At 41.9% G+C, this 12,391-nt stretch overlaps 1 protein-coding gene across 1 annotated transcript in view; it reads right to left on the reverse strand.

The window, feature by feature from the left end:
- Positions 1 to 10,842, reverse strand: part of USH1G (USH1 protein network component sans) — a 173,487-nt gene extending 162,645 nt beyond the window's left edge. Inside the window, exon 1 of the mRNA XM_082271728.1 lies at positions 10,647 to 10,842. Within this exon, the coding sequence (XP_082127854.1) occupies positions 10,647 to 10,810 (164 nt within the window). The 5' untranslated portion in view covers positions 10,811 to 10,842. The remainder of the gene's footprint in view (positions 1 to 10,646) is intronic.
- Between the last annotated feature and the right edge of the window lie 1,549 nt (positions 10,843 to 12,391).

A 12,391-nucleotide genomic window follows, 5' to 3' on the forward strand; every position in this document is an offset into this window, starting at 1 on the left:
TCTGTGGAGCTCTAATCCGATTTTTTTTGCAGTTGATTTACATCACAGTTAACCCCACTTCTGCTGGAGGTGGAGACCAGTGAGACTTGAACCCCACAGCTGCCAGCTGCATTAATACTATGTAACCAGCGGTTGCTACTGAAGCACCTGCTTGTTACTTGACAGCTGTCACCTGGAGAGTAAGGGATGTCTCATCTAATCTTCTGCCCTTGCTGTTCCCCCAGCACCTTAAGTTCCCTCAACATCACAAACGCTACACTGCTACATTAATCTTTGCTGCAGCTCTAGTACTTGTGATATGGAGGGGATCAGGCACCAAGGGAGCTGCAGGGGGAGAAGATTGGATGAGACTGGCAGTGCCCATCTCAATCCTGAAATAATGGACCCTGCAGAGGACATGTCTGGGATTGAAGTTATCCGATCAGGTGATAGAGCTCACTTAATGTACCCAATCAATATCCAGAGTTTAGGATGGTGGCTTGTCCAGGTGGGTAATAAGTTAGAACTATAGGGAAAATTTTTTTTCATTTTGGATAGAGCTAGGGAGGGTTATATGGGGGTGCCCCCCCAGTTTTGGCCCTATTTCTAATAACAACCAGAATGCAAGAAAAAAAATGTACTTAAAAAAATAAAATGTTTATGTCACAATCCACGTGCAGTACATTGACCAGATTAAGGAGATAATCAATCAATCATCATCAATAGTGGAATAACAGCCACCATTTCATCATTCCAAGAAACAAAATGTCAATGATAGAGCAAGCCATCAATTCCTTTCAAAGGACATAATAATCTTCCAAACCCCCTCAGTACCATCCTGTAATACCCCTCTACTACCAGGCCACATTTCAGATTTCAGCGCTGTGATAGTTTGACTGACAATAACTCACAGCACTGTACCCAAATTAATTTTGTATTGTTTTAAACGGATGGAGCTTACTTTTGTTGGTATTGATTAACCACTTTAATGTTTACTTTTTACCATATAAAAGAATCAAAAGGAACCAAGTATTGAAAAAAAAACAATTTCCCTATTTCCTGTTTTAAAACAAATCAGCTAAAAATGCCAGGACAATATGAAAACTGCTGAAATGATCTCTTTTTGGAAATTTGATACACTGAAGGTAATCTCTTTTTGCCACAATATAATGGAAATGAAAAAAACATGTTGGTATTGAGGGGGTTAAATCATGGAGCTTGGTATTGGTGCACTAGATACAATAAAGGTACAGGTCATACACAGAGGGAGGAGGAAGTGAAGGGGTTAATGTACAGGTCACATACCATGGAGTATAGAAATTAAGGGGTTAATATACAGGTCACTGCAGAGACAGGATATATATACTGGAGATGATGAAAGGTTTAAAATGACCCTACATCCTTCAGACCCACTGATATTCTAATCTGGAACTAATGAATGAATGATATATTCATTTATTAGTTCCTCCTTTCTCCTATTCTTCAAATGAAAGGAAGGAGAAAGAAGGGGGCTCAGTGTAACACTACATTACCACATTGTTTACATTAATGATCCTCAGCACAGCAATTACGCGGTACAGAGCTGCTTGGATCTGCTCTGTACGCTGTGCCTGTGGACTAAGCTGTCTAATGATGGCATGGTTCACAGCCATTAATGGGCACACTGCCCATTGATTTCTGTAAAGCCATGCACCACTTCTCTGTTCCAAAAACATACAACAGTACATAAGTGGTTAAACAATGTTTCTATCTTTCTGATGTGGATATAGAAGCTTTAAAACCTTACATTCTTGATGCTAAATGAAAAGGTTTTAAATGCAGTACTGAAAAAATGCTTCCCTGGTTAACTATTGGTGACAGGTGCACTTAGCTTGCCTGTCACTAGATGGCTCTGTTGCCATTATGGCAGTGTTAGCTTACCTTTTAGAAAGGTCCCTCCTCCAGTGGTGTCAAAGGTAGGGGTTAGTGCCCAAACAAATGTAGTTGGTGCCAGAGATTCTGGGGTATGGGAACAGGGAACCCCTGAGATGCTAACATGTAGAGCTTATCTAAAGGGCCCTTTGAAGGGCTGAATTCACAGGGGGTGTGGTACAGGTCATGTGAGGAGAAGCTGTAGTCACCTTGTCTCCACTGTCCATCTTCTTCAGGTCATGTAGCAGGGTGTGCAAGGCGTTGAGGACTTGGACAGAGTCCTCATATGGGAGTAATGATGGAAGCCTGGGAATACGTTTTTCATCGGAAAGTATGCCCGGCTAGGCAAGACTATAGAAGGGATATTGGGAAGAGATTGGTATACTCCTTGTTCCCCCTGACCCTCAACTGCAGTTCCTGTGACTTAATGAGGGAAGCTTTAAGCTGTAGACTTAGTATACTGTATATAGGGAGGTAGTCCCAATTCTATGGTCTTCCCAAGGAGGAAAGGGAGGATGGCCCAACCAAAAGATGTGTATTGTAAATGACTGATACAGAATGTTATACCTTGCACATGGCGTTCCGTGCCAAAGGTTGGTAGTTATCAATAAGGCTGACAAGGCTGAAATGTGTCAAATGCTGTACTGATATTTTGTCTCTTGTGGAGTATCAGTAAATTCAGAAGTTTTAGGGGCATGCAGGGCATTGCGGCTCGTTTTCCCACGTGGTTCTGTGCCAAAGGTTCTTATATATTCTAATACTGTATATACATTCTAGATGTCAAGTGTGAAATTTCCTGATCGCAGACCTGCTGACCTAATGAAGGAATGTGTCATAATACCCATAATGCACTGCCTGGACTAGTCTTTGAACTTAGGTCAGCTGGCTTCAAATGGCCAATAAGGGGCCTTTTTGGATTAACCAGTCCCCTCACTGTAAAATGATGGATTCCCAGTAGCCATATTGACTTAGTGTAGCACCCTCCTAGGTAGGTGCTAGTGAGAGAGTATCATTTTTTTGTTCTGTCTGCCTATCAGAGGAGCAGCAGGAAAATCTATATTGCTTTCTGTCTACCAGAGAGCAGGATCTGTGAGTGAGGTCTGCTCAGTGTGCTCAGTGTGTGATTCATTGGGTCTAGAGAATGTTTCATGCTGGTCCAATAGGGAGGCATATTGGACAGTGGGAGGAAACCTGACCGATGGATACATAGACTTTGATACGGTCCTGGTGATTGGCAGAGACAGGCTGTCCCGGTGCATTGTGGAATACTGTAAAAAAGCCAGGAGCACATGTGCTGTGGGGTCTTTAGCTGGTGAGCAGGATCCCGGAGGGAGGATGGCGACTGCCTCCTCCTCTGTAGCAGTAGCACGTGGCCTCAGGGGGGGTCGCCCTGAGGGCCAGAGGAACGGAACTGAACCCAGAGATCCAGGAGAGCTGACTGAGGGAAGAGACCCTGGAGACCCTAGATAAACAGTATCATGAGTACAGGGGATCGTGTCAAGGGTCCTGACCTGAGGGGGGCCACCCCAAGAGTAGGATAGTCAGTGGACGGGTGTCGGCAGACAAGAAAGAGGATACTAGGAGAGTGTCCTGAAGATAATTTAGTTCCTCAAGTCCTCTGGAAAGAGACTTAACCCTAGACCCTAAAAGTGACAAGGTGGATTAACAGCCTGGCTGTACCGAGAGTTAGAAGTCCTCCATAGTTAATCTGGAGCATCCCACTATTCCCTTCTCCCATCCCTAATTTATCAAATAAAATACAAAACAACTACATAACCCTGAACGGATTACTGACTGAGCCAAGAAGTAAAGTGAAAGACTGTGAATGTCAAAGCTGCTATCGGTAACCCAGGGGGACCCGCAAGTGTGAAATTTAGCAGTCCTCAAGGGGGCAGTGCTACATTAGGATAGTTGTAAAAGGGAAAGCATAGGAAGTGTTGCTGATAATGATAAGGTACATAGGGAGAGGGTAGGGCTTGTAGGATGTGTCTGGTCTCCTAATCGCTTTACCCCAAGCCAATTCTGGCATTTCTGTCATGCATGTAAAAATCAGCATTTTTTGCTAGAAAATTTCTTAGAACCCCTCCCCCCCAAACATCAAACATTATATATATATTTTGAAAGCAGAGACCCTGGAGAATAAAATGGCAGTTGTCACCGCCCTGTAGAAGAGAGAGAGTGGCTGTATAGCTGCTTTGATCACTTTCTAAAAGAAAGCCCATCCCTGGCTGAAAATGTTGATACTGGGATGATGAGTGTAGGTGCAGACATTATCCTGGTATAACCACACTAACCCAAGGGTATATGGGTACGTCTTAGGAGGGTAAAGGGGTTAAAGTATATGCAGACCCTGACTAAATATCATTTAGGTAGCAAAATGCTTTTTATCTAAAGAATTTGGGGGAAAGGTGGGAGAGAGAAGGGTTTTTACCATTTTTCTACTTTACATATTAATCCCTGTCCATATGCACTACAGTGATAACAGGCTACATGTGTTTTTTTCACAGGGAATATTACCTAAGGCCCCATGCACACAGGGCGTTTTTGCAGCTGCTGTTAGGAGAGTCAGACTTTTTTTTTTTGCAGCTTAAAAATGCCCCTCTATGTTATTCTATGGCCTCATGCACACATAGAGCTTTTAGGAGCTCCAAGTGGCATAGGCGTTTTTGAGCTGCAAAAAAACCCCAGGACCACTGCATTCTGGAGCTGCAGCGTCAAGCTTGTAAAAACATCTGACGCTGCTAAAGGCTGATTAACGTTGCTTAACGTTGCTTATACAGCGTTAAGCCACGTTATACGTTTTTTTGAAAATCAATGGTTCCCTATGGGAGCCTATTGATTTGAATGGAAGGCGCAGCGCAAGTAGGGTCAGTATGATCCGACTTGCGGTGCGACTTGCGCTGTGAGAATCTTGAGGGGGAACTCCACACCAAAATGGGAAAAAAACGGCGTGGGGGTCCCCCCCCAGGTTCAAAACCAGGCCCTACGGGTCTGGTATGGATTTTAAGGTGAGCCTCATGCCGAAAAAACGGCATGGGGTCCCCCCCAAAATCCATACCAGTATGCATTTTTAGCTAGAAAATGACTTAGAATCCCCAAAACATATAATTTCTAAGAAGCAGAGGCTCTAGAACAGGGTTGCCAAACTTCATTTAATTACGGGCCACATCAGCATTACGGTTTCTGTCAAAGGGCCGTTTGTATCTGTAAGACTAGATGTACAAAGTACCCCATTACTCTTACATCAGATGCCCAGAGTCCCCTACCGTTAGAAGACAAGAGTCATCTACCCTCCATGACATCGCTGGGGCGGAGCTGGGCAGCAAAAAGTGCAGAGTCTGAAGGAGGACCAAATGAGGATTGGAGACAGCTGAATGCTGAGACCAGGGGAGGAGGAGAGGAGGGGGTGCTTTGGCTGCACAGAGAGGCGCAAGATCAAGGAGAAGTGGAGGAGTTCAGCTGCAGGAGGGGTGCGAGGGCCACATAAAATGTGCAGAAGGGCTGGGTTCAGCCCCTGGGCCCTGTGTTTGATACATGTGCCCTAGAGATTAAAATGGCAGCTGTTGCATTTTATTATGTCGCACAATATCTGTACAGCCATTTATCAAATGCGTATTTTCAGGAAAAAATACACTTAAATGACTCTTTGTGTACACAAACACAATTTAATGCTTGATTTTTAGGTAAAATATAGAAGATGATGGTGCGTCGAGTTAACAGACACCAAACTGGTAAAGATTTAAAATTGTGCCTGATTGTGAAACAGTGATAAACAGTAACTAAGTATATCCATAAGCGACACTTTAAAAGCGTTTACAGGTTATCAGTTCAATGTTAAGTTTAGGCCCCTTTCACACTTGTGCGACTTGTACTGCGACTTGGGACTGCAAAGTGGCATGACAAGTCATACTCCATAATTTCCACTGAGTACCGTTCATATCTGTACGACTTTAAGTCGCAACGTCTTCAAAGTAGTCCTTGCACTACTTTGGGATGATTTTAATGCTTTTTAAGGTCCAAAGACATAGGCATTGCTTCAAGTCCAGTCAAAATCGTGGCAAAATCGCATCAAAATCACTGCAAAAAAATTGCCGCAAAATCGTGGTAAAAAGTGCACGAATTTTAGGTCGCATAAGTGGGAAAGGGGCCTAAATGAGTTAAATGTGAGCTCTGGCACTAGAATTATTGCTCTCGCTCCAACACTCGCAATTATACCTCACATGTGTAATGTAATCACCGTTTACATACCTATGTACTCCAGCCATGATCCTGATATAATCACTTGCTCCTCAGAATGTATATATACATACTCTAGACAGGAAGTGGTTTAAGAAAAATTCCAGGTATGGTATTATTTTACATCCAGCTTGGACCAATGTAACTATGTGCTATATATCCCATACCTGTGGAAGCTGGAAATCAATTCTCCAGTCATCTCCACATGTTTCCAGGTTCTGTACTAAATGGCTGGCCTGATGCATTGTGAACACAGGAGGTTGGCCACTTAGCATGGGCCGCGATTGGCCCTGCCTGCACCATGTGATCACTGTGACCAATCACAGAGATCAGAATACTACACAATGAAAGGCTATGAATGAAAGCCATTCATTGTGTACAACTGTCATGTGATCGCTGTGATTGGTCACCTGGCCTGGTTCACTAATTGGTGACAGATCAAGTGTGGCTGCCAGAGTGCGCAGGAGGTGCCCAACTGGGAGGACATCATATGAACCAGGGAGCTCCCTCCCAGCCATATTACTATAGGCTGGATGGGAACTGGTTAAAGTGTGTGTATATATATATATATATTCATTATTTTATTTTTTTTAAGCCTGTGGTGGAATGCACATAAACAGAACAAAAAGTGAACCAAAAATTGCACGTGAGCACACACACAAAAATGTTCACTAGGATGTGCCAAATGGTTCCCTCCTGAAAAGAAAGGACTCCTGTCTGACCCCCTTGGAGAGCATGACTCCTGACCGGGGTAAGGCACACTCAGGTCCACCTAGCTCAAAAGATTTGGCAGACACCTCTCTTCATGATCCCCTGAAACCGACCAACAAGTACTGGGTGGGAGGCTCTCCCAAAGAAAGACCCCCCCCAAGACAGGGGAGGAAGGAACCTGATGGGGGTACTTCCTTCCCTTAGACTTCAGACAAATACCCTACAATTTTGAGTGAAAGGTGAATGTAGACAGAAGTGAGAAAAAATGAAAACACAAGTGCTAATGTTCTAGAAAACCTCTAGGCCCTGCGGCCTGGTGCCAAAACATTGCCCCGGTCTCAGATAAATGGCCTAGTCCATGAGGCATAGTGCAAAATCTTTAGTGTTGTGGCTGAGTGCCCTTTCTAACAGTAGGGTCTCACACCCATAGCCATACTCAGAGCACTCCTGAAATGCCACTCCCAGGGGACACTTAACACCACCATTCCCAGCGGGCACTTCCCAGCCTATGGCTAGACCAGGCAACACTGCTCAAATCAGGAGGCACTGGACCCAGGGAAATCCCCACACTTGGGAAGTGATCCCGACCCACATCATATGTGGTGCATCCTCAGTTCAGGTTCCTTCCCCCGGGGGAGATTCCTCAGGACCGCCATCATACCAGCAGGGATACTATACAGCCACCCCAGCCAGAAGGCCAGAATGATGGTGAAGCACCCCTACTGGTCACTGATAAGAACAGACACTACACTTGATATTTACCAAAGGCCAAGAAGTTGGAGGCTTTAAAGTATAACTGAAGGTGAAACTTTTTGTAAGTCTTGGATATAGTGGAGAGGAATTAACACCTGGTATGTTTTTATTGCTGTCTGTGTCCCCATTAGGGAGATTCACCATCTCTATTTGTAAAAGTGAAAGAAAGTGTTACATTTTGGGTTGGCACCAGAAAAGAAATACAATGGGTACACTAATTCTAGTGGCAACCAGGGTTTCCCTCACTTTGGAGGGATTTCCTCTCACTTCTTGTTTCAGCTATGGAACAGGAAGTGAAGAGAAATCTCTCCAATGGGACAAAGATGACAAAAAAAAACTGACAAGGGTTATAACTCTCCATTACTCTATCCAAAATGAAGAAACAATTTTCTGCAAACCTTCACCCAGAAAATGTCCTTTCATTTTCTTTCCCCCTCCCTGTTACATGATTTTAAGTGTAACACCCTCCCAGTTTAGAGAAGGCTGCTAGGTAAATGTAGCTTACCTCCTCTGTAATCAGTGGTGCAGGGGGTTGATTGCTTAGGGCTTCTCAGCGTTGTACAGGCTGCTGTTCTGTTACTTCCCTCTGTCTTCTAGAGGCTTTTAGAAGTATAGTGGGAGGGAGAGCAGAACAGACAGCCTTAACTGCTTGACGACCGCCCGCCGCAGTTGTACGGCAGCAGTCTGGCGCTCCCAGGCAAAGTGGCGTACATGTACGGCGCTAGCCTGGAAGTAGCTAGGGGGCGATCGCGCGCCGCCGGAGGTGCGCTCCCGTCCCCACTTGTCAGCTGGGGAGTCAGCGCGTGTGACCGGTGGCTCCGATGGCGGCCGGCCACTCGCGATCTCCCACTGCAGTGAGAGAAGGACAGATGGCTGATGTAAACACAGCCGCCTGTCATTCTCACTAAAGTAATCACAGAGGCTATGCGATCCTGCTATGTAGGATCGTATGTCTCTGTGATTACATCACAAGCCACGCCCCCCCCCCCCCACAGTTAGAATCATGCCCCTAGGGACACACTTAACCCCTTGATCACCAGTAATGTTAACCCCTTCCCTGCCAGTGTCATTTTTACAGTAACAGTGCATATTATTAGCACTGATTACTGCAGTAATGTCAGTGGTACCCCCAAAAGTGTCAAAAATGTCAGTCAAGGGTCCGATCTGTCCGCCGCAATGTCGCAGTCCCGCAAAAAAATCGCAGATCGCCGCCATTACTACTTAAAAAAAACAATAAAAATTACATAAATCTTTCCTTAGTTAGTAAACGCAATAACTTTTGCGCAAACCAATCAAAATGCGCTTATTGAGATTTTTTTTTACCAAAAATATGTAGCAGAAAACAAATTGGCCTAAAATGTTAAAAAATTTTGATTTTTAATTTTTTTTTGGGGGGGAATGTCATATAGCAGAATTTGAAAAATATATATATTTTTTTTTTCAAAATTGTCGCTCTTTTTCTGCTTATAGCGCAAAAATTGCACAGGTGATCAAATACCACCAAAATAAAGCTCTGTTTGTGGGGAAAAAAGGACATAAATTTTATTTAAGTACAGCATCACACGACCGCGCAATTGTCCGTTAAATAATGCAGTGCCGAATCACAAAATAGGGCCTGGTCAGGAAGGGGGTTAAATCTTACGGTCTTAAAGTGGTTACTTAAGCTTTAGCAATAAAACCTGGACGCTGATTGGTTTCTCTGCGGAATTGTGACTAATTTTGCCCTCTCTAGCTTTAGTAAATAAACCCCTTAGTGTCAGATTGCCCGTCGCACTATCGCTGCCCCATTATAAGTAACTGATCACCGCCATTAGTAGCATTACTATAAAATAAAAATTCTAGTATATACAGTATTCCATAGTTTGTAGTTGCTGTAACTTTCACGCAAACCAACCAATATACACTTCTTTGTTTGTTTGTTTGTTTGTTTGTTTGACCAACATTTATGAAAAAATGTTATATATTATTTTTATCGGATATGTTTTGTAGCAGAAAGTAAAAAATATTTTTTTTTCCAAACTTTTCTATTATTTTTTATTTAAATAAAAAAAAGAAAAAAAACAGTGGTGATCAAATACCACCAAAAGAAAGCTCTTTTTGTATAAAAAAAATATATAAATTTCATTTGTGTACAGTGTTGCATGACTGCTCAATTGGCAGTTAAACTAGCGCAGTGCTAAATAGCAAAAGAAGGCCTGGCCATGAAGGGGGGAAAATCTTCTGAAGCTTAACTGAATAAACATCCATAAAAACCTTCTTCAACTAAATTTTTCTGCTAAGGTAAGGGGTTGTTTACACCAGATGCAGGGTGGGAGCACGTGTAAATGTTTGTGGGAAACCATTCAGTCACTTGGGTTTAGTTCTGTTTTAAGTAAACTTTACATGTTACAGTCTAATTGTTCTTTAGATCTACCAACCAGTTTGTAATGAAAGAGCCTGCCTGATTGGAATAATAGTGATTGCATAGATTAGATAGGCCCTCGTATTACATAGTTTTGATAAATCTAAAGTTGTTTTTGCAAAGATTGTAATACTTAAAGCCAGGTATACACTGGTAGAATTTTGAACAAATACGAAAATTTGTATGAAAACAATTGAATGTCATTTGAAAGTAGTTGAAGATTTTGTTTGCTTTTAACATTTGATTTTGGATTGAATGGACTTTACCAATCAAAAACCACCTACAATGTTAGAAATTCATACGTTTGAGAAAACTCTTCAGTTCCGTTTCTTTGAATTTTCTCATCACTGCGGTGGAAAATAAATTTTGATTAACCCCCACTAATGAACACACATTCTCTTAGAACTTTTCATAAAATGTCAAATGAAATTCAAGCAATATATACCCAGATTTAGTGGGTTCGAAGTGGACCTAAACCAAACTACTTATGTCTACCCCTGGGCACCAGTGTGTACTGACTGCTAGAAAACAACGTGCGGCGCTCAGATCCGTATAAAACGCTGTACTGATAAAAGCTTTGTGTTTTTTGCAGCCATGTACCAGGAGCCCAGAAGACAGTTTGGGGTCTCATCCAGGCAAGTAGATCAGGACTCACCCCCGGCTCACGATGACTCTCAGAGCTCCCAGGTGTCCATGATAAGCCGCCCATAGAGTTGGGGTCATGCCATCCTCATCCGGGGAGTTCAGATCTCTTCGGGTCGCTTCCTTCAGCACGTCCAGGAACCCGTCCCGGGCGGCACGGTGATAACGCCCGTCCATCCTGCATGACCTGGGGGCCCGGTGTCACTCTACTGCTCTTCTTCCCAACTAGTCCCACCACTGTCACTGTGCTTCTCCTATTTTCACAATTGTGCTAGTACGCATCCTTGTGTCCCTTTAGACAGGCATGCTCATCCCTCTGACTCCCCCCTAACCACTAAGTTATGCAGACGTCTGTGTGCTGTCATTGTTTCAGCAGAGCACCAAGTGCAACAGAGCATAGACATCAGCCCTACCCATTATAACTCATGCTGAGGTCACTCTTTCATGGATGCCCATTCAGTGCAGGTTGTGTGTGCCCTGTTAACACTTTCATAGCTGTCACACATATGTTACCGCATCTTTAGTAAACATTGGTTGTTTGCAAAACATCTTCTTATTTAATATTTTATGCACCCTCTTCTTATTTATTATTGCATGCACTCTTTTCTTATTTATTATTTCATTCTCTCTATTCCTATTTATTATTGTATGCACCCTGTTCTTATTTATTATTGTATGCACCCTGTTCTTATTTATTATTGTATGTACCCTCTTCTTATTTATTATTTCATTCTCTCTATTCCTATTTATTATTGTATGCACTCTATTCTTATTTATTATTTCATTCTCTCTATTCCTATTTATTATTGTATGCACTCTATTCTTATTTATTATTTTATTCTCTCTATTCCTATTTATTATTGTATGCACTCTATTCCTATTTATTATTGTATGCACTCTATTCTTATTAATTATTGTATGCACCCTGTTCTTATTTATTATTTCATGCTCCCTAGTGTTATTCATTATTTCATGCTGTCTATACCTATTTAATATTGCATGCACCCTATTATTATCTATTATTTTATGCTCTCTATTCTTATTTATTATTGTATGCACCCTATTCTTATTTATTATGTCATGCTCTCTATTCTTATTTATTATTGCATGCACCATATTCTTATTTGTTATTGTATGCACCCTGTTCTTATTTATTATTTCATGCTCTCTACTCTTATTTATTTTTTTATGCTTTCTATTCTTGTTATTTATTTCATGCTGTCTATACCTATTTATTATTGCATGCACCCTATTATTATCTTTTATTTCATGCTCTCTGTTCTTATTTATTATTGTATGCACCCTTTTCTTATTTATTATTTCATGCTCTCTATTATTTTTTTATTTTTGAATGCACCCTGTTCTTACTTTTTATTGCATGTATCCTATTATTATCTATTATTTCATGCTCTCTATTATTCATTTTTATTATCGAATGCATCCTGTTCTTATTTATTATGTCATGCTCCCTATTCTTATTTATTAGTTCATGCTCCCTATTCTTATTTATTATTTCATGCACTCTATTCTTATTTATTATTTCATGCTCTTCACGCTTATTTATTATTGCATGCACCTATTATTATTTATTATTTCTTGCTCGCTATTCTTATTTATCATTGCATGCATTCTATTCTTATTTGTTATTGCAAGCACCCCATCATAGGTGTGCACAGCCCAAAGCTCAAACACACATGCCTTTCTCTGCAGCCTCAGCTGCACTGGACAGTGAATGAATGGGAAGTGCTCTGTGCTGAG

Source organism: Pelophylax lessonae (assembly GCF_965119305.1).
Source record: "Pelophylax lessonae genome assembly, chromosome: 11".
In the NCBI taxonomy this organism is placed as follows: domain Eukaryota; kingdom Metazoa; phylum Chordata; class Amphibia; order Anura; family Ranidae; genus Pelophylax; species Pelophylax lessonae.